The sequence below is a fragment of the Sylvia atricapilla genome, chromosome 5 (assembly GCF_009819655.1).
Source record: "Sylvia atricapilla isolate bSylAtr1 chromosome 5, bSylAtr1.pri, whole genome shotgun sequence".
Classification (NCBI taxonomy): Eukaryota; Metazoa; Chordata; class Aves; order Passeriformes; family Sylviidae; genus Sylvia; species Sylvia atricapilla.
In genome coordinates this window covers 22,878,142-22,902,116 of record NC_089144.1, presented here as the reverse complement: position 1 = coordinate 22,902,116, position 23,975 = coordinate 22,878,142, and the positions used below count along the sequence as shown (strand labels likewise).

The following is a 23,975-nucleotide window of genomic DNA, read 5'->3' as shown; positions in this document are numbered from 1 at the left end:
GGAATTTCACTTGCACAGGAGGCACAACTTCTGCCCTGGGCACTGCCCAGCCCTGAGCAGAGACCAGAGGAGGGTGGACTCTCCTCCCTGGGGATATTCCGGAGCTTTCCAGAGGCAATCCCGTGCTCTGGGATGTCCCTGGCTGCGCTGCCCAGTCCCAGCCACCCCATCCCGGCGCCGCCACTCGGGACTACAACTCCCAGCATGCCCCGCGGCCACGTGGCCGCCATGGGAGTCACGTGATCCGCTCGGCCACTGCCGGGACCGCCCCGGGACCTCGGCGGCGACACCCGGGGACAGCACCGGGACACTCGGGGACACCGTGAGGGCATCGCCATGGGGCCGCAGGGCCGGTACCTCCCCTGGCTGCTGCTGCTGCCGCCCGTGGTGGCCGCGGCCGTCGCCCGCCCCAACTTCGTGCTGGTGCTGGCGGACGACCTGGGCTACGGGGACCTGGGGTGCTACGGGCACCCTTCGTCCGCCACGCCGCACCTGGACCGGCTGGCGGCCCGCGGGCTGCGCTTTACCGACTTCTACAGCAGCGCCGCCGTCTGCAGCCCGTCCCGGTACGGCCCCCGCGGCGGGGACCGGGATAAAGGGGCGGGGATGAAACGGCGGGACCCAGGATGAACGGGTGGGAATGGGACTGACGGACCCGGGATAAAGGGGCGGGGATGGAACTGGGGTGTCCCGGGATAAACGGGCGGAGATCTAACTGCGGGAACCAGAATGAACGGGTGGGAATGGGACTGAGGGACCCGGGATAAAGGGGCGGGGATGGACCTGCAGTGTCTCGGGAGGGATGGGAGGACAAACCTCCGTGTCCCGGGATAGACGGGGGAATAAATCCCCGGTGTCCCAGGATAAACGGGCAGTGATGAACCCACGGTGTCCCGGGAAGGACAGGCAGTGATGGACCTGTGGTGTCCCGGGAGGGATGGGAGGACAATCCTTCTTGTCCCGGGATAAATGGGGAAATAAACCCACGGTGTTCCGGGATAAAGGGTCGGGGCCACCCTCGGTGTGTTGGGAGAGTCGGTTGGTGCTATCCCGGGATAAAGGGTCGGTCGGTACCACCCCGCGGTGTCCCTGAGCGCGCTCCCGTGTCCCCGCAGGGCCGCGCTGCTGACCGGCCGCCTCCCGGTGCGCTCGGGGATCTACCCCGGCGTGTTCGACCCCGGCTCCCGGGGAGGGCTCCCGCTGGCCGAGGTCACCGTGGCCGAGGTGCTCAAGGCTCGAGGCTACGCCACGGCCATGGTGGGCAAGTGGCACCTGGGCTTTGGCCACAACGGCTCCTTCCTGCCCGTGCACCAGGGCTTCGATCACTTCCTGGGAGTGCCCTACTCCCATGACCAGGTGAGGGGCTCCGGGTGTGCGGGTGTGGTGGTTTCACCTTCCCGAATTTCTGTTTGGCCACATTCAGTGGAGTGGTTTGAGTGTCTGCTCGTCTTTTAGCTCTGGGAGACAGGATCTGGGAAGAAAAAGGAAAAAAAGGCTTAACTTAGAAGTGAACAGATAGGTTTTATTAACACACGCATGCTAAAAGAACGAAAGGAGAAGGAAAGATGAAAAAAAAAAAGAAACTTTCAAAACCCTTCTCTTCAGCAGTTCCCCGGCTGCTCATGGATCTCCTTTTAAAAATGAGCAACTTCAAAGAGTTCTCCACCTCAGGATGAAGGAATTGGACAGTCCTGGGGCAGTTTTAGGGTGGGCAAAACCTCCCCTTGGGCTTCTGGGGGGATTTCTGGTGGGGAGAGGCCACTGGGGCACTTTCTCTCCCCGTCCTGCAGAAGTTTTGGTTTCTTATCTTCTTTTCTTGGTGTTAGAGCTGGGATTAACACATAGGAGTGGCAAGTTTTGTGTTTGGAGTTGGTGTTAATTAATTCTTATCTCAATCACAGCCTCATGAGTCATGAGCTCTAACCAGCAAGGTAGAAAATGGAGGTTAAATGGATGTCTCTAACTCTTTTCAAGGTTATTTAAGTACTAATCACCTAATACCGAGGTGACACCTATATTATTTATATTTTTGACACAATAATTGACCACCCAAGGCCCACAATGCGGACCTTTTTCACTCAACTAGAATAAAATACCCAAAACCAAGAAGAAGAAGGTGAAGAAGGACTCAGACAATGCCTGAAATCCTCCATATTACCCCATATATATTACGATATAGTAAACCCTTAAAATCTAAGTTTTTCACCCTGTAAGATCACACACTTCTGTTCAAACCACCCACCCACAACCCCAGTGCTGTCACTCAGTGTTGAGAGCCTGTTCCACAGCCTCAAGTCAAATTTAGTGTTTGCTCCAGGGTCAGAAAGTCTAAAATTCTCAACCTCCAGGTTTCTAACCCAGCAGAGCCCTGAATCCCACAAAAATCCCGATGTTTTCCAGGGCCCCTGCCAGAACCTGACATGCTTCCCGCCCGACACCAAATGTTTTGGGACGTGTGACCAGGGCGTGGTGCCGCTGCCGCTGCTGTGGAACCAGAGCATTGTCCAGCAGCCCGTCTCCTTCCCGGAGCTTGTGCCTCTCTACAACAAATTCTCCCGGGATTTCATCGCCGACTGCGCCCGCCAGGGCCGCCCCTTCCTGCTCTACTACGCCTCCCATGTGGGGAGTTTGGGGGGATTGTGCGGGGAAGGGGTGGGAGAAGGGGAAAGGGAGAAGGGGAAAGGGAAGGGGAAAACTGGAAAGGGAAGAGAAAAGAGAACAGAAGGGGGAAGGGAAAGGGGAGAGGGGAAAGGGAAAGAAAAGGGGAAAGAAGGGAAAGGAAGAGAAAACAGAAGGGGAATGAAAAGGGAAAGGAAGAAGGAAGGGAGAAGGGAAGAGAAAATGGAAAGGGGAAGGGAAAAGGGAAAGGAGGAGGGAAGGGAAGAGGGAAAGGGGAAGGGAGCCTGAGTCCCATGGGGAGAACAGGGAAGCATCTCCCCAAAATCTGCTCCTGCACGACCTGGGGCTGCCATTCCCGCCCCAAACCCCAGACCTTACTGGGATGATGCTTTCTTCCTGAAGCCTTCCCCTCTTCCCTGTGCCATCCCCGGGGAAAACTTCCCACCCTGCACCTCCCCACCCTCTCCCGGAGCTCCGCTGTGCCGTGCTGAGACTCGGGGACAAATCTCCTCTCAGCTGGTGGCTTCTGTCGCCTCGCCGTGTCCCCGGGATGAACAGGGCAGGGATACAGCTGCAGAGGGTTGACCCCGGTGCTCTGTGCCCTTTCCCAGCACACGCACTACCCGCAGTTCGCCAGCCGGGAGTTCGCGGGGAGGACGCGGCGGGGACCCTTCGGGGACGCCCTGGCCGAGTTCGACGGCTCCGTGGGGCAGCTGCTGCAGGCGCTGCAGGAAAACGGCCTGGAGAACTCCACCCTGGTGTTCTTCACCTCCGACAACGGGTCAGGGCGCGGGCAAGGAGCTGAGTGGGGCAGGGACGGGTGGCACCCCGGGGTGCTGCTCTGGAGGGGACGCAGGGCGGGATCTCGGTGTGCCGATGGCTCGGCTGTGCAGAAACCTCACAGGGTTTGGTCCAGGAGTGTGACACCCCACAAATGTCTCCCAGGGTTTGGGCCAGATGTGTGATACCCCCCAAATGTCCCCCAGGGTTTGGGCCAGGCGTGTGACACCCCCTAAATGTCCCCCAGAGTTTGGGTCAGGAGTGTGACGCCCCCCCCCAAACGTTCCCAGGATTTGGGCCAGCACCCCGCAAATGTCCCCCAGGGTTTGGGCCAGATGTGTGATACCCCCCAAATGTTCTCCAGGGTTTGGGTCAGGCGTGTGACACCCCCTAAATGTCCCCCAAGGTTTGGGACAGGAGTGTGACACCCTCAAATGTCCCCCAGTCCTCTCTGTGCGGGTGACACCGGTGCGGGGTGCCCTGCCCGGTCTGTCCCATCTCCTGCCCCACCCCTAAGGGTAACAGAGTCACACTGGCACCAGGCCACTCTTGTCCCTGCCCCCTTGGCAGCAGCAGGGTGGGGTCAGCGTGGCTCTTGGTGACACCCAGTCCTTGTCCCCAGCCCGTCCACCCTGCGCATGGCACGCGGTGGCAGCGCCGGCCACCTCCGCTGTGGCAAGGGCACGACCTACGAGGGTGGCATGAGGGAGCCGGCGGTGGCTTTTTGGCCAGGCAGGATCGTGCCAGGTGAGCCACACCCCGAGGGGACAAAGCAGGGCTGGGGGGTGGCGGGATGGATCCCTGAGGGGACATTTCCCCGTGGCAGGAGTGACCCATGAGCTGGCCAGCACCCTGGACATCCTGCCCACGCTGAGCGCCCTGGCTGGAGCTGCCCTGCCCAAGGTGGCCCTGGATGGATTCGACCTGAGCCCGCTGCTCTTCGGGTCGGGCAAGGTGAGTGCTGCTGGCCTGGGGCTTGGGGCAGCCTGGAGAGGCAGGAACAGCTTGGAGAGGCAGCCTGGGGGAGCAGGAACAGCCTGGAGGGACAGGAGCAACTTGGGGGAGCAGGAGCAGCTGGGATCTGGGCAGATCCAGGGGCAGGAACAGCCTGATAGAGCAGGAGCAGCCTGGAGGAGCTGGGATCCGGGCAGATCCAGGGACTGGAGCAGCCTGGAGGAGCAGGACCAACCTGGAGGAGCAGGAACAGCCTAGAGGGGCAGGAACAGCTTGGAGAGGCAGCCTGGGGAAGCAGGAGCAACCTGGGGGAGCAGGCACTGCCTGGAGGGACAGGAGCAACTTGGGGGAGCAGGAGCAGCTGGGATCTGGGCAGATCCAGGGGCAGGAGCAGCCTGGAGCAGCTGGGATCCGGGCAGATCCAGGTTTTGGGAGCTGCTGTCCAGTGCCCAGCTGCCCCCAGGCTGTCCGTGAGCTCCATCCCCGCTGTCCAGCCTCATTCCAGCTGTAGGATGGGGGCTCCCGCGGGGGTCTCATCCTGCTGCTGCCCTCGGGGGGGCTTCTCGGGTGAGCTGAGCCCTGCTGTCCCCCCAGAGCCCCCGGCAGGCCGTGTTCTTCTTCCCTCCATCCCCCGACCCCCTGCACGGCCCCTTCGCCGTCCGCCTGGGCAAGTACAAGGCTCATTACTACACCCAAGGTCAGTGCCGCCTCTTCCCGGGGTTTTTTGGGGATCTTCGGAAGAGCTCCCGCTGCGCAGAGCTTCGGGAGAAGGCTCTGAGCTCAGCCAGGGCTTGGCGTTTGTTTGTTGGGTTTTTTCCCAGGTTCTTTCCACAGCGGCACCACCCCGGACCAGGCGTGCCACGGGCTGACCCCGCTCACCCCGCACCTTCCCCCGCTGCTTTTCGACCTGGAGTCGGACCCCGCGGAGAACTACGACCTGCTGCAGGGCCGGCCGGGCCCCGAGGTGCTGCGGGCGCTCAGGGACATCACCCTGCAGAAGGTGCTGCTGGAGCAGCGCCTGGACTTCGGGGAGAGCCAGATGGGGAAGGGCCGGGACGCCTCGCTGCAGCCCTGCTGCGCCCCCAAGTGCAGCCCCAAACCTTCCTGCTGCCGCTGCTCCCCACGCTGACACCCCCCAAAAATCCCTGATCCCCCCATCCCAAATCTGCCAGCTCGGCCTCGGAGCTGCCCCACTGCTGCTTTTGGATTTACGGGGAGTGAAATGGGGTCAGGGAGACCCCAAAAGGCACCGGGAGTGCGAGCAGGGCAATGTGCTCCGTGTGGGATGTTCCAGGTGAGGCTTTGGACAGCGTTCAGGACCTGACCCGTTCCAGGAGGAGGGATCACACTGCAGTGCCTTCTCCAGAGCCAGGGCAGCTCCTGGGAGCTGTGATCCCGCTGGATCAGAGGGAATTTCCCGGCTCCAGGGATCCCAGTGGAACCGAGGGGGAGTGGAATGGAGGGTCCTGACAGCTCAGAGCTGGTGGCAGAGGGGACACCCCTGAGTGGCACTTCCAGCACCACCACATCCCTGGGCACTGCCAACTCCAGCTGTTCCCATTCCTGTCTTTCTCAATGCCTTTTCCCAGGAATGGGACACCTGAGGCTCTGCTGGAGGAATCCTGGAGAAGTTTTTCCCTCTCTCCACCTGCCAGCCCCATCCTCCCCTCCCCTCCCTGAACCTCTCCCTGGCTCTGTCCCCAAAAACCAGGAGCCAACCCCGTTCCCTTTTCCCCGAATCGTCCCCTTGTTGTTTTCCCAGGAGACTGAACTGGTCTGCAAATGTGGATGATGGGTGTCCTAATTCTGGCCACAGGAATCATTTTCTCCCCATAGCTGGCAGTGACCCTGATGTCATTGCCAGGGGCAAGGGACTTTCACTTCCATGGACAAGAACATTATTTCCACTTGGGATAAAACTTGGTAGGGTATTGTCCCAGGCTTTCCATGGGAATCACTGCTTTGTCTTACACCTTTTCTTACTAATATTGCTGCAAATAATGGTTTGATTCCTTATCTCATGGCTGTTTGCAGTAAATTGGTTTTAACCCCTGATCTTTTCCTGTTGTGATTTCGACTGGGAGGGAGCAGGGCTTTGGTTTGGGATCACTAAACTGGAGAATTCCATCCTTAAACCCCCACCACGGGGAACACAACTTTATTCCAAGGATTAAATCAACTCCAGCCCTCCATGAGGCCTCGGGGCAGGAGCGTGGGCAGGGCATGGCACACCGGGACTGCCCTTGGCCCCACAGCCACGGCCCCAAAAAACGGGGCAGCTGGAGATCCTCTTGTGGAGGATCTGCCACAACTGGATCTGCTCCCCCTCCTGCTCACCCCTTCCTGTCCCTGAGGAGCTCCAACATCTCCTGCAGCTTCTCAAGGAACTGCATCAGGGTGCGTTTTGGGAAGGAAATATCCGGGACGGTGCCTGGCGCCGGCGAGTGCCGGGTGGGCGCCGGCGTTGGCGATGGCTTTGGCGGGTGCGGGTGGGTGTAGGCACGGATCCAGGCGTGGAAATGCTGGGTGGAGGTGAAGATCCCCGGCCTCCTGGCCCTGGCACAGCCTCTGCCCCAGCTGGCCAGGCCCACCAGCCAGAATTTCTCCTTGGTGTTGTCCTTGCAGACCAGGGGACCGCCGCTGTCCCCCTGCGCCAGGAGAGAGGGGTCAGGGGCCGCTGCCAGCCTGGCCCTTCCCGTGCCAACCCCTCCAGGGCTGCATTCCTGGCTGGATTCTCATGGAAAGGCTCCGCTCTGGGGCTGGAGGATCCAGACCAGCAGCAGGATGGGGTTTGTTCAGGGTGGACTCTGCACGGGGGGCCAGGGATGGGCAGGGAAGGGATATTCCAGGATATCCACACTTGGGGCTGCAGGGGCACTGGGGGGGGGGCTCTGTGGGCACAGTGCCAGGCTTGGGGACAAGGGGACACTGGGCAGGGACACAGGGATGGGGAAGGGACACCCGTCAGTGGTGAGGCCCCGGGGCTGTGAGGGCACCGGGCCAGGCCCGGCCGGGGCTGGGGTCTGTGTGGGGCTGTGGGGTCCCTGTGGGCTCTGAGGGGATCCCCCGGGGCCGTGTGCGGGCTGTGGGCTCTGAGGGGATCCCCCGGGGCCGTGTGCGGGCTCAGGGCTCTGAGGGGATCCCCCGGGGCCGTGTGCGGGCTCAGGGCTCTGAGGGGATCCCCCGGGGCCGTGTGCGGGCTGTGGGCTCTGAGGGGATCCCCCGGGGCCGTGTGCGGGCTGTGGGCTCTGAGGGGATCCCCCGGGGCCGTGTGCGGGCTCAGGGCTCTGAGGGGATCCCCCGGGGCCGTGTGCGGGCTCAGGGCTCTGAGGGGATCCCCCGGGGCCGTGTGCGGGCTGTGGGCTCTGAGGGGATCCCCCGGGGCCGTGTGTGGGCTGTGGGCTCTGAGGGGATCCCCCGGGGCCGTGTGCGGGCTCAGGGCTCTGAGGGGATCCCCCGGGGCCGTGTGCGGGCTCTGAGGGGATCCCCCGGGGCCGTGTGCGGGCTCAGGGCTCTGAGGGGATCCCCCGGGGCCGTGTGCGGGCTGTGGGCTCTGAGGGGATCCCCCGGGGCCGTGTGCGGGCTCAGGGCTCTGAGGGGATCCCCCGGGGCCGTGTGCGGGCTCAGGGCTCTGAGGGATCCCCCGGGGCCGTGTGCGGGCTGTGGGCTCTGAGGGGATCCCCCGGGGCCGTGTGCGGGCTCAGGGCTCTGAGGGGATCCCCCGGGGCCGTGTGCGGGCTGTGGGCTCTGAGGGGATCCCCCGGGGCCGTGTGCGGGCTGTGGGCTCTGAGGGGATCCCCCGGGGCCGTGTGCGGGCTGTGGGCTCTGAGGGATCCCCCGGGGCCGTGTGCGGGCTGTGGGCTCTGAGGGGATCCCCCGGGGCCGTGTGCGGGCTGTGGGCTCTGAGGGGATCCCCCGGGGCCGTGTGCGGGCTCAGGGCTCTGAGGGGATCCCCCGGGGCCGTGTGCGGGCTCAGGGCTCTGAGGGGATCCCCCGGGGCCGTGTGCGGGCTCAGGGCTCCCTGTGCCCCCAGGCCCCGTGCCCAGCCCCGCAGGTACCTGGCAGGTGTCGATGCCGCCCCGCGGGTACCCCGCGCACAGCTCCTGGGGGTGCACGGCCCCCCCGTACCAGCGGCTGCTGTTGCAGAGCTGGACGTCGATGAGCCGCACCTTGGCCTCCTGCAGCACCAGGCGCGGGCCGGGAGCTGCGGGCACAGCGGGCCCTGAGCAGCCGGCACAGCCCTCGGGAGCCCCGCGGGGCCGAGCCCCCGGGCCGGGGCCGGGCACAGCCCCTGTCCCGCCGTGTCCCTGCCCGGGGCCGCGGCCCAGGCCCGGCTGTGCTCGGGGCCGGCGCGGCCGTGTGCCCGGAGCCGGGCTGGGCCCCGGGCCCCGGGCGGGCACTCACCGCTCTCCGGGCTGGCTCTCCAGCCCGCGATGTAGCAGGTTTTCAGCTCGGCCACCGCCACGGAGCTGTCGGGCACACAGCCCAGCTGGATGTAGTCGCTGCACTCCACGGGCTGCTCCAGCTCCACCAGGGCGATGTTGTTCCTCTCTGAGTCATGGTCGTAGTTCTTGTGCTTCAGGACCCGTTTGATCTGGAACACCTCGGCCTCGCGGCCCGGCTGAGCCAGATCCGTGGCCCCCAACACCACCTTCCACTTGTGGACATCCCTGGGAGGGCCACGGAGAGTGACAAGGGGCAGGGGCTGGCACAGCCCCGCTATTCCCCGCCCTCAGCTTCCCACAGCGGGCAGGGGTCACAGCAATGGAGCAGCAGGTGGTGGTGCCGAATGGCGCCTGTCCCTGCTGGGGGGACACCCCTGTCCCTGCTGAGGTAATATCCCTGTCCTTGCTGAGGAGACCTCCTAGTGCTGTGGAGACATCCTTGACCCTCCTCTGGGCAGATCCCTATCCCTGCTGCAGGGACATCCCTGACCCAGCTGAGGGGACATCCCTGTGCTGACATGACAACCCTGTCCCCGCTCCTCCTTACTCGGCCGTGGTGAAGCAGCGGGCAGCAGTGAGGACCCAGCGATGGCTGATGAGTGTCCCCGAGCACATGTGCCACGTGCCGTTCTCCAGGGTGACCTGGATGCTGGCAATGCCAGTCCAGGTGCCCGGATTGACATCGAGACTGGTGCCGTTGGCAGAATCCGAGGATCTGTACTCGGGGATCGCAGAGCTTTCATTCAGAACCATGGGCCGGAGCCCGCAGGTGCTTCTGGAAGCACAAAGCCATCAGTGCCCTGCTCGGGGACAGCAGGGACAGGGACCCCCGAGGGTCTCCTGTGTGCCCAGGCTGTGCCAGGGCAGCCCCGAGTGTCCCCGAGCCCCCTGGGGACACTGACCTGCAGCTGTCCCAGGTGCCCCCCACGGGCCCGGCCAGGGCCAGCAGGAGCAGCAGCCACAGCAAAGCCATCGGTGCCAGCGCGGGTGGCAGAGGCAGAGCAGAGGTGTCACCTCTGGTGCCCACGGCCCTGGCGGTGCCCGCGGTGCCACCAGCCCGGGCTGATGTCACAGAGGGGCCGGTTCCATGGGCGGGGTGAGTGTGGCAGCACCGAGCTGTGGAACCCTGCAATGGCTGGGGTTGGGAGGGACCTTTGGGATCTCGCTGGAGCAGAGGGGATGTCCCAGATCCCAATGGGACCGAGGGGAGTGGGATGAGGGGTCCTGGCAGCTCAGAGGCAGGAGCTGGTGACAGAGGTGACAGCGGTGACAGCAGCAGCTCAGTGTAGCACCTCCACATCCCTGGACACTGCCATCTCCAGCTGTTCCCATTCCTGTCCCTCTCAATGTCTTTTCCCGGGTGTGAAAAACGAGATTCACTTTTAATGTCAATTTAAGAAATAGGTTTAATTAAAAAAAAAAAAAAAAAGACAATTAGGAGATAGAGAAAAGGCAAAGTATGGCTGGCCGGGTGACCTGGCATTCAGCCAAGTCCATACCCTTTCTGTTGTATCAATCTGTTGAATATTCATATTTTTCCATAAACTAGTTTCCATGTTCCGGGACTGTTTTGCATGACCCCTCCTTGGGTCCACCTTTTTAGAGCTGCGTGTTTCTTGGCTGTGTCTTCATTATCACCTCCAGATTGGGCCTTGGTCCGTGCTTTCTTCAGATGGGAGATGCTGATAGCTGGTGTATCAATAGCAGTTTTCTTTACATGTTCACTGGATGTTATCCCGGCCAAACAGACAGTTTAACCATATTATATCACTACTACCACTATGCCTAATTTTCTTCACTAACAACAAAAATAAAAAACTTATATCCTTACCACAAAGTTATTAATCATACAGCACATATCTTGCAAAAAGCCAACTTTATAATAGGCATTTATAACACCAGGAATGGGACACCTGAGGATGGCTCTGCTGGAGGAATCCTGGGCTGGGGAAGTTGCTCCTTCTCTCCACCCATCCTGGTTTGGAGTGGAACCAGCAGGAGGAATGAACCCCACGCAAACACCCAGTGGGAGGTTCGGAATTCGGAGTGGCAATTTAGAGGAAAAGATCCAATAAATACAAGGAATACAGAAAAATTGGCTGAAAACCACAAAGTCAGAGCACAACCTGACACCCTGTGGGTGGCACAGTCCAGACCAGCAGCATTGCTCTGGTCCCTCTCTGGATGTCTAGTGCTGGTATTGGTGTCCAAATCCCCAGATCCTGAGATCACACTCCCTAAAATCCAGGCAGGAATGTCCAGTGCCTCTCCCAGGGTGGGTAATTTCACAATGGGGTGATGGAATTGATCACCTTAAGTTTTAATTGACCACCTTAAGTTTGAGCTTTCATGTTTGCAGATTCTACTGAAAAACAGGGGTGCTGCCCAGGGGTGCAGTTCTGAGCCTCACATTCAGTGTCACTCAGCTCTTCACAGAGCAGAGACACAAACAAATCCTTTTCCTGATGGAGACCAAGGACAACTTTCAGGCCCAAAAGCACAAACAAGGGTGGGCTGAAGGGAGGAACAAGAAGGATGGGACCTCACAACCTGAAGCTGTAACTGGACAATTAAACCTCAATATGCAAATGGACCAAAACTTATAAAAGTGTGAGACCTCGTGACCGCTTGTCCATTTTGTGGCCATTTTGAGTCCATTTTGGGTTCATTTTGTGACCATTTAATGACTCTTTTGGGTCCACTTTGTGTGCATTTTGTGACCATTTTGGGTCCATTTTTTGTCCATTTTGTGACCATTTTGTGGAGGTTTGGGACCATTTTTTCTCCATTTTGTGTTAATTTTGGGTCCGTTTTGTGGACTTTTATGACCATTTTTTGTCCATTTCATGACCATTTGGTGACCAGTTTGGGTCCATTTTGTGACCATTTGGGGTCCATTTGGGGTCCATTTTGTGACCATTTTGTGACCATTTTGGATGCATTTTTATGACCATTTTTTGTCCATTTTGGGTTCATTTTGTGGCCATTTGGGTCCATTTTGTGACCATTTGGGGTCCATTTTGTGACCATTTGGGGTGTAGCCCTGGCCAGGCTCTTCTCCTGCCCAAGGCGTACCCTAAAGACCTTTCAATAAATACCTACTTTATTTTCCATCTCTGCCCAATCTCTGTTCTAGCTCAGCCTCCCCAAGGCCTCAGAATCCCGTAAATTTTGGGATATTCCCAGAGCCCCTGCAGGTTTCCCTGCTGGCCCACCAAGCTCCTGGTGGCCCATGAGCAGGGATGACCCCTCGGTGTCATCACTGAGGGGTCACATCAAAGCCCCAGAGGGACTTTTGACCCTGTCCCAGCCATCAGAAGGGGCTGGAGATGGTGAAGAACCATCAGTTCCACCCAAGCTCATCCCTTCCTCCCTGGCCACCCCTCAGCTCCCCAAACACTCTTTTCCCCAAATTGTTCCATCCTTGTTGTGCCCAGGAGACCCAAGTGCACTGACAACCAGGATAATTGGGGACAATTATCTCTATTTCAAGAACAAAGGGAATTTCATCACCAGGGTGGGTGGAGAGGAGGACAATGAGCAGGACAGAGCAGCCCTGGGCACCGGGGTGGCTTTGGTCCCACAGTCATGGCTCCAACAGGGGATTTTTGTGACCCCCTGCAGCCAGACCTGGATCTGCTCCTGGATCTTCTCAATGCATTTTGTCCCTCAGGAACTCCAGGAACTCCTTCAGATTCCCAAAGAACCTCAGCAGGACGGCCTGTGGGAATGAAATTGTTATTGAAGGGTTTGGTGTTGGCGTTGGTTCTGGTTCTTCTTCTTCCTCCTCTTCTTCTTCTTCTTCCTCCTCTTCCTCCTCTTCTTCTTCTGGTTCTGGTATCGGCTCGGGTTCTGGTATCGGTACCGGTATTGGTACTGGTTTAGGTTGTGGTGCTAGTTCTTTTTCCAGTTCTGCTTCCGGTACCAGTACGGGTATCGGTTCTGGTTCTATTTCTGGTGGCTTTTCTTCAGCGCGGGGGGCTGGCGACGGTTCTGGAGGCTCCGTTTGGGGCGGCACCAACCCCAGCCGGTGCTGCATCCAGCCGTGGAAGTGCTGGGTGGAGGTGAACACCCCGGGACGTTTGTCACCGGCACAGCCCTTGCCCCAGCCCGCCAGCCCCACCAGCCAGAAATAGTCACCAACGTGGTCCTTGCACACCAGGGGTCCGCCGATGTCCCCCTGCGCCAGGAGAGAGGGGTCAGGGCCTGCTGCAGGGACACAGCCACACCTCGGGGGGACAGGAACGGCTGGGTGGCCTTGGGGGACAAGGGGACAGGCCTTGGGGACAAAGGGACACCGGGACAGGTGCACACAGATGGGGAGGGGCAGCTCTGGGGCTCAGGACAGGGGTCCATGGATGGGAAAGGGAAGGGACAGGGTGGGCCATGCTGGGGACTGTGGGGTCTGAAGGGATCCCCCGGGGCCGTGTGTGGGGCCCTGGGCTTCCTCTGCTGGCTCTGAAGGGATTTTATGGGGTTGTGTGGGAGGGAGTGCTCAGGGGTGCCTGTGTGGGCTCTGAGGGGATCCCCCGGGGCCGTGTGCGGGCTGTGGGCTCTGAGGGGATCCCCCGGGGCCGTGTGCGGGCTCAGGGCTCTGAGGGGATCCCCCGGGGCCGTGTGCGGGCTCAGGGCTCTGAGGGGATCCCCCGGGGCCGTGTGCGGGCTCTGAGGGGATCCCCCGGGGCCGTGTGCGGGCTCAGGGCTCTGAGGGGATCCCCCGGGGCCGTGTGCGGGCTCAGGGCTCCCTGTGCCCCCAGGCCCCGTGCCCAGCCCCGCAGGTACCTGGCAGGTGTCGATGCCGCCCCGCGGGTACCCCGCGCACAGCTCCTGGGGGTGCACGGCCCCCCCGTACCAGCGGCTGCTGTTGCAGAGCTGGACGTCGATGAGCCGCACCTTGGCCTCCTGCAGCACCACGCCCGGATTCTCGGCTGGGAGCACAGCGGGCCCTGAGCAGCCGGCACAGCCCCGGGCACAGCCCCCGGGCCGGGCACAGCCCCTGTCCCGCCGTGTCCCTGCCCGGGCCCGGCCCCAGTCCCAGCTCCTGCAGCTTTGGCCTCTGCCCTGGGCCGGCCCGGCCGTGTCCCTGCTGTCCCCAGCTCCTCCTCAGCCCCGGGCGGGCACTCACCGCTCTCCGGGCTGGCTCTCCAGCCCGCGATGTAGCAGGTTTTCAGCTCGGCCACCGCTACGGAGCTGTCGGGCACACAGCCCAGCTGGATGTAGTCGCTGCACTCCACGGGCTGGTCAAGCTGCACAAGGGCGATGTTGTTCCTCTGCGTGTCATCGTTGTAGTGCTTGTGCTTCACGATCCGCTTGATGCGGATCTGCTTGGACTCGGGGCCTGGCCGAGCCAGATCCGTGGCCCCCATCACTACCTTCCACCTGGAGGTGTCCCTGCGGAGTAGGAGAGGGAGAAAGGATTGAGGGACCAGAATCACGGGAGGCAGCAGCACAAATCCCTTCCTGTACTGGGGACATCTCGGTGCTGTGGGGGCATCTCTGTCCTGTGCAGAAACTCCTGACTCTGCTGAGGTGTTATCCCTGTCCCTGCTCTGGGGGCACCCCTGTCCCAGGTGTGGGGCCATCTTTGTGCCCTGTCCTTATTTCTCCTTACCCAGCCCCTCTGAAGCACTGGGCCACCGTCACCACCCACTGCGGGTGGATCAGTGCCCCGGAGCACATGTGCCACGTGCCGTTCTCCAGGGCGGCCTGGATGCTGACGACTCCAGGCCAGGTCCCTGAGGGGACACCGGGGCCATCCACGACGAGAGAAGGGACGTCAGAGGATCCCGAGGCTCCATCCGAGGAGTCGTAGTTCAGCACCAGCGAGCTGTGGTCAAAAGCCAAGGGCCGGAGCCCGCAGGTGCCTCTGGAAGCACAAAGCCATCAGTGCCCTGCTCGGGGACAGCAGGGACAGGGACCCCCGAGGGTCTCCTGTGTGCCCAGGCTGTGCCAGGGCAGCCCCGAGTGTCCCCGAGCCCCCTGGGGACACTGACCTGCAGCTGTCCCAGGTGCCCCCCACGGGCCCGGCCAGGGCCAGCAGGAGCAGCAGCCACAGCAAAGCCATCGGTGCCAGCGCGGGTGGCAGAGGCAGAGCAGAGGTGTCACCTCTGGTGCCCACGGCCCTGGCGGTGCCCGCGGTGCCACCAGCCCGGGCTGATGTCACAGAGGGGCCGGTTCCATGGGCGGGGTGAGTGTGGCAGCACCGAGCTGTGGAACCCTGCAGTGGCTGGGGTTGGGAGGGACCATTGGGATCCCGCTGGAGTAGAGGGGATGTCTCAGATCCAGGGATCCCAATGGGACTGCGGGCACAGGATGAGGGGTCCTCAGAGGCAGGAGTTCGTGACAGAGATGACACCCCTGGGTGGCGCTTCCAGCACCTCCACATCCCTGGGCACTGCCAGCTCCAGCTGTTCCCATTCCTGTCCCTCTCAATGCCTGTCCCAGGAATGGGATACCTGAGGCTCTGCTGGAGGAATCCTGGTCTGGAGAAGTTCCTCCCTCTGTCCACCTGCCAGCCCCATCCTCCCCTCCCTCCACCCCTCCCCGGCTCCTCCTCCTCTGTCTCCAAACCAGGAGCCAACCCCGCTCCTTTTTGCCCCAAACTGTCCCCTCCTTGTTTTTCCCAGGAGAGTGAACAGGACAACAAGGACAACTGGGAATAGGAAGAATTCTATTTGAAGAACAAACTGGATTCACCATCGGGGTGGGCTCAGGGCAGGAGCATGGGCAGGGCACAGCAGCCCTGGGCACTGGGGCTGCCTTTGGCTCCACAGCCACAGCCCCAAAAATGGGGCTGCTGGAGATCCTCTGCAGCCAGAACTGGATCTGCTCCCCCTCCTGATCAACGCATCGTGTCCCTTAGGAACTCCAAGAAGTCCTGCAGAGCCTGGAAGAATCTCAGCAGCATGCGTTTTGGGAAGGAAATCGTTATGGACGCGTCTGATTCTGGCTGTGGTGGCCCCTCGATGACAGTCAGGGTCAGGGCCGGCGTCAGGGGCAGCATCGGGGTGAGGCTTGGGGTCGGGGCCGGCTCTGTCGATGTCGGGGCTGGGTTTGATGAGACCACCCCCAGCTGGACTTGGATCCATCCACGGAAGTGCTGGGTGGAGGTGAACACCCCGGGGCGTTTTTCACCGGCACAGCCCTTGCCCCAGCTGGCCAATCCCACCAGCCAGAAATAGTCACCAACGTGGTCCTTGCAGATGAGGGGACCTCCGCTGTCCCCCTGCGCCAGGAGAGAGGGGTCAGGGCCTGCTCCAGGGGCACAGCCACACCTCGGGGGGACAGGAACGGCTGGGTGGCCTTGGGGGACAAGGGGACGCTGGGAGAGGGAGACATGGATGGGGGGTGGCAGCCCTGGAATACAGGACAGGGATCCACGGATGGGAAAGGGAATGAATAAAGGATAGGGTGTGCCGTGTGCGGGCTGTGGGCTCTGAGGGGATCCCCCGGGGCCGTGTGCGGGCTCAGGGCTCTGAGGGGATCCCCCGGGGCCGTGTGCGGGCTGTGGGCTCTGAGGGGATCCCCCGGGGCCGTGTGCGGGCTCTGAGGGGATCCCCCGGGGCCGTGTGCGGGCTCAGGGCTCTGAGGGGATCCCCCGGGGCCGTGTGCGGGCTGTGGGCTCTGAGGGGATCCCCCGGGGCCGTGTGCGGGCTGTGGGCTCTGAGGGGATCCCCCGGGGCCGTGTGCGGGCTCAGGGCTCTGAGGGGATCCCCCGGGGCCGTGTGCGGGCTCAGGGCTCTGAGGGGATCCCCCGGGGCCGTGTGCGGGCTCAGGGCTCTGAGGGGATCCCCCGGGGCCGTGTGCGGGCTCAGGGCTCTGAGGGGATCCCCCGGGGCCGTGTGCGGGCTCAGGGCTCTGAGGGGCTCCCCCGGGGCCGGGTGCGGGCTCAGGCTCTGAGGGGATCCCCCGGGGCCGTGTGCGGGCTCAGGGCTCTGAGGGGATCCCCCGGGGCCGTGTGCGGGCTCAGGGCTCTGAGGGGATCCCCCGGGGCCGTGTGCGGGCTCAGGGCTCCCTGTGCCCCCAGGCCCCGTGCCCAGCCCCGCAGGTACCTGGCAGGTGTCGATGCCGCCCCGCGGGTACCCCGCGCACAGCTCCTGGGGGTGCACGGCCCCCCCGTACCAGCGGCTGCTGTTGCAGAGCTGGACGTCGATGAGCCGCACCTTGGCCTCCTGCAGCACCAGGCGCGGGCCGGGAGCTGCGGGCACAGCGGGCCCTGAGCAGCCGGCACAGCCCTCGGGAGCCCCGCGGGGCCGAGCCCCCGGGCCGGGGCCGGGCACAGCCCCTGTCCCGCCGTGTCCCTGCCCGGGGCCGCGGCCCAGGCCCGGCTGTGCTCGGGGCCGGCCCGGCCGTGTGCCCGGAGCCGGGCTGGGCCCCGGGCCCCGGGCGGGCACTCACCGCTCTCCGGGCTGGCTCTCCAGCCCGCGATGTAGCAGGTTTTCAGCTCGGCCACCGCCAGGGAGCTGTCGGGCACACAGCCCAGCTGGATGTAGTCGCTGCACTCCACGGGCTGGTCAAGCTGCACAAGGGCGATGTTGTTCCTCGCCGTGGCGGCCACGTAGCTCTGGTGCTTCAGCAGCCGCTGGATGTGGCGCAGCTCGGCCTTGGGCCCCGGCTGGCTCAGATCCGTGGCCCCGATCAGCACTTCGTAAATGGAGATGTCCCTGACGGAGCAGAGAGACACAGGGGTGACAGGGAGCAGAGCCACGGGATGTGGCAGCCTGACAGCTGCACTGTGCTGTGGGGACATCCCTGATAGTTCTGAGGGGACATCCCTGTGCTGTGGGGACACCTCTGACCCAGCTATGCGGACATGCCTGTCCCTGCCGAGAGGACATCCCTGAATCATCTTTGGGGACATCCTTGTGCTGTGGGGACCCCACTGATCCTGCTCTGGGGATATTCCTATCCTAGCTACGGAGACATCTTTGTCCTTGCTGTGGGGACATCCCTAACGCAGCTGAGGGGACCTCCCAGTCCCTGCTCTGGGGACACTCCTGTCCCAGGTGTGCCCTGTCCTTATTTCTCCTTACCCAGCCCCTCTGAAGCACTGGGCCACCGTCACCACCCACTGCGGGTGGATCAGTGCCCCGGAGCACATGTGCCACGTGCCGTTCTCCAGGGCGGCCTGGATGCTGACGACTCCAGGCCAGGTCCCTGAGGGGACACCGGGGCCAGCCCTGACGAGGGAGGTGACATCAGAAGATCCCAAAGTTGCGTAGTCATCGTCTGAGGGGTTGTAATCCTGCACCAGCGAGCTGTGGTCGAAAGCCAAGGGCCGGAGCCCGCAGGTGCCTCTGGAAGCACAAAGCCATCAGTGCCCTGCTCGGGGACAGCAGGGACAGGGACCCCCGAGGGTCTCCTGTGTGCCCAGGCTGTGCCAGGGCAGCCCCGAGTGTCCCCGAGCCCCCTGGGGACACTGACCTGCAGCTGTCCCAGGTGCCCCCCACGGGCCCGGCCAGGGCCAGCAGGAGCAGCAGCCACAGCAAAGCCATCGGTGCCAGCGCGGGTGGCAGAGGCAGAGCAGAGGTGTCACCTCTGGTGCCCACGGCCCTGGCGGTGCCCGCGGTGCCACCAGCCCGGGCTGATGTCACAGAGGGGCGGCACACGCTGCTGGAACCTTGGAATGCTCGGGCCGGGAGGGACTTAGCGACGGCGCGGTGTCACCCGTGCCACGGGCAGAGCCAGGGATGGGGCGGCTGCAGCTCCCCGGGAGTTTGGGAATTTGGGAATTCGGGGCGTTCCCAGCAGCCGGGAGGGATCGGATCGGGGAACAGCAGCCATGGAGGGGCGGGGGACACGGGGCATGTGTGTCCCCTCAGGGACAGCCCCATTGTCACCTCCTCTCCCTGATCCCAAAGATTTGTGTCCCCTCGGGTACAGCTCCATTGTCACCACTGCTCCCCGATCCCAGCTCTGATCCCAAAAATTCCATGGGCAGGGTCACTCCCCGCTGGCCCTGGGCTGGTGGCAGCACCACGAAATTAAATCAAAATTAAACTTAGAGATAGATGCTCACATCAATAGCTAACCATCAGGACTCTTGTTGCTTCATTAGGTGTAATTTATAATCATTAATGATATTCCGTATTTGATTACCTTGGTGGTAACCTCACTGTAGCATGCCGGTATTAATTACCACCCAAAATTTATAAGTGCATTTAATAATACTTATTTTTAATATTATAATATTAATATATATTATTTCCAGTCGTTCGTGTTAATTCTAAAATATGTTAATAATAATATATATTATTTCCAGTAATTTGTGGTAATTCCAGAATGTAACAGTATTAATATATATTATTTCTGATCCTTTGTGTTAATTGTGTTACTGTAATCCTTTTGCTCACTATATATTGGTACCATAAGTTTGTATTACCACTAATATTTGCATTTTAATTATTATTGGTATTACTACATTGAGATTGCTAATAGTAAAGTGGTTCTTACTCTGAATTTATATTCTTCTTATTAGTCTGTATTATTACCATTAATATCACTCTATTAATTACTACTCTCAATACTACATTGTGATTAATAATAGCAATAATAATACTAACAATCTCTAGTTTTAGCAATACTTTTATAACGTTACAGTACCACTACTATTAATTATTACTAATGCTGATGGTGTTTTATATTACAATAGGATTGGGCAATAATAGTCATTAATAATAAGACTAATTTATAGTAATTCTAAGAAACTTACGGAAACAAAAGCACCGATCCTTGCAGTGTGTGGAAAGACATTTAATAGTGTTCTGTTTTATCTTAATGTATTATATTATATATTGTGTTATATTTCAAATTTTTACTATTCTATTCTATTCTATTCTATTCTATTCTATTCTATTCTATTCTATATCTTTACTTATATTATAATATCTATTACTTATATAATATAATTTATATTTTAATCATCATATAATAATATGATAATTACAGTCGTTTATTGTTTATTATTTTATCATATCACGTTAAGATCCTTTTCCCACATAATATTAGTAGCCTAAAATAGAAAACGCGTAGTTTTTCCATATCCTTTACACAACACGAATTCATTTGCATACATTACAAAATCCCACACACGCTTTCGATACAACAAAAACTAAACTTATAATAAGGCTGGTATGGAGACTTTGCATGGAATATGTGAATAAAATCGGGATCAGAACTTCCCCAGTGTTTCCCGCTCTGGGCGGGGCGGGGGCACAGCTGGGGGGACACAGCCAGGTGAGTCACAGCTGGCGGGGACACAGCCAGGTGAGTCACAGCTGGCGGGGACACAGCTGGATGTGTGCTGCACATCTGGCGGGGCGGGGCCGGGCGGCGGCGCCGGGGCGGGGCCGGGGCTGAGCGCGGCACGGGCGGGCGGCAGCCGGAGCCACGGTGAGGGGCCGGCCCGGGGGTGTCCCCTGTCCCCGGGGGTGTCCCCCCTGTCCCCGGGCGGGGCTGGGGATGTCCCCCGTTCCCGGGAGGAGCCGGGGGAGTCCCCTATCCCCGGGCGGGCGCTGCCGGGGCTCCGATTATCCCGAGGGTCGGGGGCTGCTGCCCACCGCGCTGCCCTATCCCCACCCCCGCCCCCTGCCCTATAATCGCCCAGCCCCATAATTCCCCCGCGCATGCCCTATAACTGTCCAACCCCAGCCCCATAAACCCCCAGCCCCATAATTCCCCCGCGCATGCCCTATCACCGGCCAGCCCCCAGCCCCATAAACCCCCCGCCCCCTGCGCTATAACTGCCCAGCCCCCTAAACCCCTCGCCCCCTGCCCGATACCTACCCAGCCCCCAGCCCCATAACACCCCCACCCCCTGCCCTGTAAGTGCCCAGTCCCCAGCCCCATAAACCCCTTCCCAGCCCCCAGCCCCATAACTGCTCACACCGGCTGTGGGGGGCTTGGACACCCCCGGGGGCCCTCTCTCCATGAGGGGCTATGTTTGCGGTGCCCCCCGGGTTTTGGGATGTTCTCTGTGTTTTTGAGGTGCCCCCAGGGTTTCTGGGGTGCCCCTGTTGAGGCGGCCGTGCCCGCCTCCCCCAGGAGCTGCCCGGCTCGGGATCCCGGCAGGATGGCGCTGATCCCCATCGTGACGCTCTGGGCTCTGTGTCCCCTCCTCACCCGGGCAGGTACCCACGGGCAGCGGGGTTGGGGGGTCCGGGCAGAGCGCCCCGCATCCCCGGGGACCCCCTTCCCAACCCCCCCGAGCCCCGAGGGGAGGGCGGCGGAGCCGTTCCCGGCAGGGCGGTGACTCACCGGGCGGCTGCTTGGCGCCGCCGAACCCTCGGTCAGCCCTGGCACCGCCGAGCCCTCGGTGCTGGCACCGCCGAGCCCTCGGTGCTGGCACCAGCCGCTGCTCGGCCCCACTGCCACCCCCGGCCGTGTCCCCACGAGATGTCCCCTGGCCCCAGCCGCGCCCCTCTATCCCGCTGTACCCCATCCCTGGGGTCACCCCGCCTTGACCCCGCCGTGTCCTCTCGCAGCCCAGCCTCCTGTCCCCGTCACTGTCACCGCGGCCATCGGCGAGGACGCCTGCCTGCCCTGCGGCACCCAGCCGTGGGGTGACCTGCGCGGCGTCACCCTCAGCTGCAGCCACCAGGCTGGCGGTGACCGCGCTGTCCCCGTGCTCAGCCACCGCCTGGGCTGGCACCCGCCGCCCCCCGAGCCGGACTGGCAGCCCCCCGAGCAGCCCGACAGCCGCTTTAGGGGCAGGGTAGCCTTCTGCGCCGCGGGGACAGGGGACAGCGGCGTGTCGCTGCTGCTGAGGAACCTCAGCCATCCCGATTTCGGGAATTATTCCTGTTATGTCGCCCGAGCAGAGGCCACGCAGCTCTTGTGCTCCCTGGTGCTGCAGCCCGCGGGAGCAGGTGAGTGGGGAGGGGGATGGCACTGTCCCCTTTGGGGTCCCTGTCATGGCCTGGGGTGTCCAGTCCTGTCCCCGTGTGGGTGGTGCCAGAATTTGGGGGTGTCCCCACATCTCTGCTGTTTCTGTCACCTGCTCTGTCCCCGTGTCCAGCCCTGTCCCCGTCTGGGTGGTGCCCCACACTCTTCACCCCTCGGCAATTTGGGGGTCTCCTCCCATTCCCCGATGCATCTGTCACCTCCTCCAGCTCTGTCCCCATCTGGGTGATGTCCCTGCTCTGTTCCCCTGGCGTGTTTGGGGTCCCCACATTCCCTGCTGTGTCCGTCCCTTGTCCCTGTTGTGTCTGTCTGTCCCCCGGGGCAGTTCGGGGGGTCCCCCAGCCCGGCAGGTCACAGGGAGCCTGGGGTGGCCCTGGCTGGTGTCCCCACGTGCCGGTGTCACCCCGCAGAGGTCCCCAAGGAGCCGGACATGGTCATGGTGATCTGTGCCCTCACGGCCGCCTTCACCGCCGTGGCCATCGGGGTGCTGGTGTGTGCCCGCTGCCAGGGCCACTGCTGGGGGCGCGCAGGTGGGGACACAGGTGGGGACACAGGGGGACACAGGTGGGGACACAGGGGGACACAATGGGCTGCTGGGGACACAGGTGGGGTGCAGGGGGGCACAGACGGAGTGTTGTAGGATGTGGGCTGTTTGAGACTCCTGGGTCCCAACTGGAGATGGGATTCCATGTGGGGAGGGGTTTTCCAGCTCCCTTGGGGTGTTGGGATGAGATGGGACCCATGAGATGGGCTGGGATTCCATGGGATGGGCTGGGATTCCATGGGATGGGCTGGGATTCCATGGGATGGGCTGGGATAGGGTGGGATGAGCGTGAGGGTGAGGAGGGGAGGGGATGGGGATGAGGGTAAGGATGAGGACAAGGCTGTAGATGGTGATGGGACGAGGATGAGGATGGGGACAGGGACAGGAGCAGCTCTGTGTGGGGCCAGGGCTGTCTCATGGCCTCCCCTCACTGTCCCCTCAGCACGGGGCCCCGAGCCCGCAGCCGTGGCTGGAGGGGAGGAAGGAGAGGTGGCCTTGGGTGACCTGAAGAGTCACAACACCTGAGGCCACCCCCAGCTGGACAGGCCCACATGTGACACGGGGACAGGACATGGCCCCAACTGCCCCAAACGGGGGAACAAGGCTGGGATGATGCTCTGGGGCAGGGGAGGGGGCAGAATGGGTTTTTGGGGGGTGCACGATGGTTTGGGGTGGTGGGCACTGCTTGGACCCCCGGGATGGGCAGGGGACAGCTCAGGGTCCCCCCACCCTCCAAACGCCGGGGTCACATGGCTGAGGGGGGGACAAACCCCAAGACCCCAAATAAAGAGCGTTGCTCCAGAGCGGGGTGTGACCCCTCCTTCCTACCCGTGAGGGGTTGGGGGGCCTGGGGGGTGGGATGTGGGGTCACAGGGGTGTCCCAATGCAGGGACAGGCTGTGGGGGTGGCGGGGTGTCCCCATGCAGGGACAGGATGTGGGGTCACAGGGGTGTCCCCATGCAGGGACAGGCTGTGGGGGTGACGGGGTGTCCCCATTTTGGGACAGGCTGTGGAGGACCTAGGGGTGTCCCTATTTAGGGACAGGCTGTGGGGTCACGGGAGTCCCCAAGCGTGCTCGTTCCCTCACGGCCGCTGGGCGGCGCTGTCGGGGGAGTGGCCGAATTGGCCCCGCCCACAGACACGCCCACAACACCATATTTGGTCGCGCGTCCGCCCGCTCTCCCCAGGACCACGCCCCACCACTCATGACCACGCCCCTTGTCCCGCCCATGTCTCAAAGGCGCCGGCGGAGATGTTTTGGGATATTTGGGATCCCGCAGCATCCCGAGGGCTGCGCGGGCCCCCTGGCCTGCTGCTCCCCGTTCTCTCCTCCTTCTCCTCCTCCTCCCGTGGCGACCACTGCAGCTCAGAGCGGCCATCAGAGCCTCCCTGATCCTGCCTTGTGCCCTCCTCTTCATCCCTGCCCTGTCCCATCCCATGGATCCCATGGATCCCACCCCATCAGGACACATCCGTGGGGACACATCCACGGGAGGATGGATCTGACGAACGGACACGTGGATTTTTTGGGAACCACGGGGATCTGGGTGGGTGGACACGCACCAAAGGGTGGACATCCAAGTCTGGCGTCCATGGGCCCCATCGTGTTTATTGTAGGGCCAGAAACTGTCCCGTGAGGTTCAACCCCACTGTGACCCCGTGGGTTGTCTCAGGGTGTCTCTGGAGACCCCCCCAGCATTTTGGGGTGTCACGCGGGCTCCTCCCAGCACCAT

The 23,975-nt window shown here is 61.7% G+C and overlaps 5 protein-coding genes across 6 annotated transcripts; 2 read left to right on the top strand and 3 right to left on the bottom strand.

The window, feature by feature from the left end:
* Positions 1-286: 286 nt before the first annotated feature.
* Positions 287-6,391, top strand: ARSA (arylsulfatase A). 2 transcript variants are annotated; one of them, XM_066318920.1, is made up of 8 exons: positions 287-566; positions 1,116-1,356; positions 2,401-2,619; positions 3,249-3,400; positions 4,022-4,146; positions 4,226-4,353; positions 4,948-5,050; positions 5,175-6,391. In XM_066318920.1, exons 1-8 carry the CDS (start codon positions 337-339, stop codon positions 5,480-5,482), a joined length of 1,506 nt encoding a protein of 501 aa, XP_066175017.1. In that variant the 5' UTR covers positions 287-336; the 3' UTR covers positions 5,483-6,391. The 2 variants fall into 2 exon arrangements, with proteins under 2 accessions (XP_066175017.1, XP_066175016.1); XM_066318919.1 differs by having other exon boundaries at positions 3,231-3,400.
* Positions 6,392-6,663: 272 nt separating this feature from the next.
* Positions 6,664-9,789, bottom strand: LOC136362000 (acrosin-like). The gene is made up of 5 exons (XM_066320273.1): positions 9,701-9,789; positions 9,346-9,573; positions 8,758-9,023; positions 8,412-8,557; positions 6,664-7,001 (listed from the first exon to the last, which is right to left on the bottom strand). Exons 1-5 carry the CDS (start codon positions 9,769-9,771, stop codon positions 6,687-6,689), a joined length of 1,026 nt encoding a protein of 341 aa, XP_066176370.1. The 5' UTR covers positions 9,772-9,789; the 3' UTR covers positions 6,664-6,686.
* A 2,661-nt stretch (positions 9,790-12,450) lies between these two features.
* Positions 12,451-14,880, bottom strand: LOC136361557 (acrosin-like). The gene is made up of 5 exons (XM_066319569.1): positions 14,792-14,880; positions 14,410-14,664; positions 13,924-14,189; positions 13,581-13,726; positions 12,451-12,978 (listed from the first exon to the last, which is right to left on the bottom strand). Exons 1-5 carry the CDS (start codon positions 14,860-14,862, stop codon positions 12,451-12,453), a joined length of 1,266 nt encoding a protein of 421 aa, XP_066175666.1. The 5' UTR covers positions 14,863-14,880.
* A 759-nt stretch (positions 14,881-15,639) lies between these two features.
* On the bottom strand, positions 15,640-18,310 carry LOC136361555 (acrosin-like). Its single transcript, XM_066319566.1, has 5 exons — positions 18,222-18,310; positions 17,831-18,094; positions 17,196-17,461; positions 16,850-16,995; positions 15,640-16,023 (listed from the first exon to the last, which is right to left on the bottom strand). The coding sequence occupies exons 1-5, from the start codon at positions 18,290-18,292 to the stop codon at positions 15,640-15,642; spliced, it is 1,131 nt and encodes a 376-aa protein (XP_066175663.1). The 5' UTR covers positions 18,293-18,310.
* A 2,534-nt stretch (positions 18,311-20,844) lies between these two features.
* Positions 20,845-22,767, top strand: LOC136361544 (uncharacterized). The gene is made up of 4 exons (XM_066319547.1): positions 20,845-20,926; positions 21,281-21,664; positions 22,109-22,228; positions 22,685-22,767. The coding sequence occupies exons 1-4, from the start codon at positions 20,869-20,871 to the stop codon at positions 22,765-22,767; spliced, it is 645 nt and encodes a 214-aa protein (XP_066175644.1). The 5' UTR covers positions 20,845-20,868.
* The last annotated feature ends 1,208 nt before the right edge of the window (positions 22,768-23,975 follow it).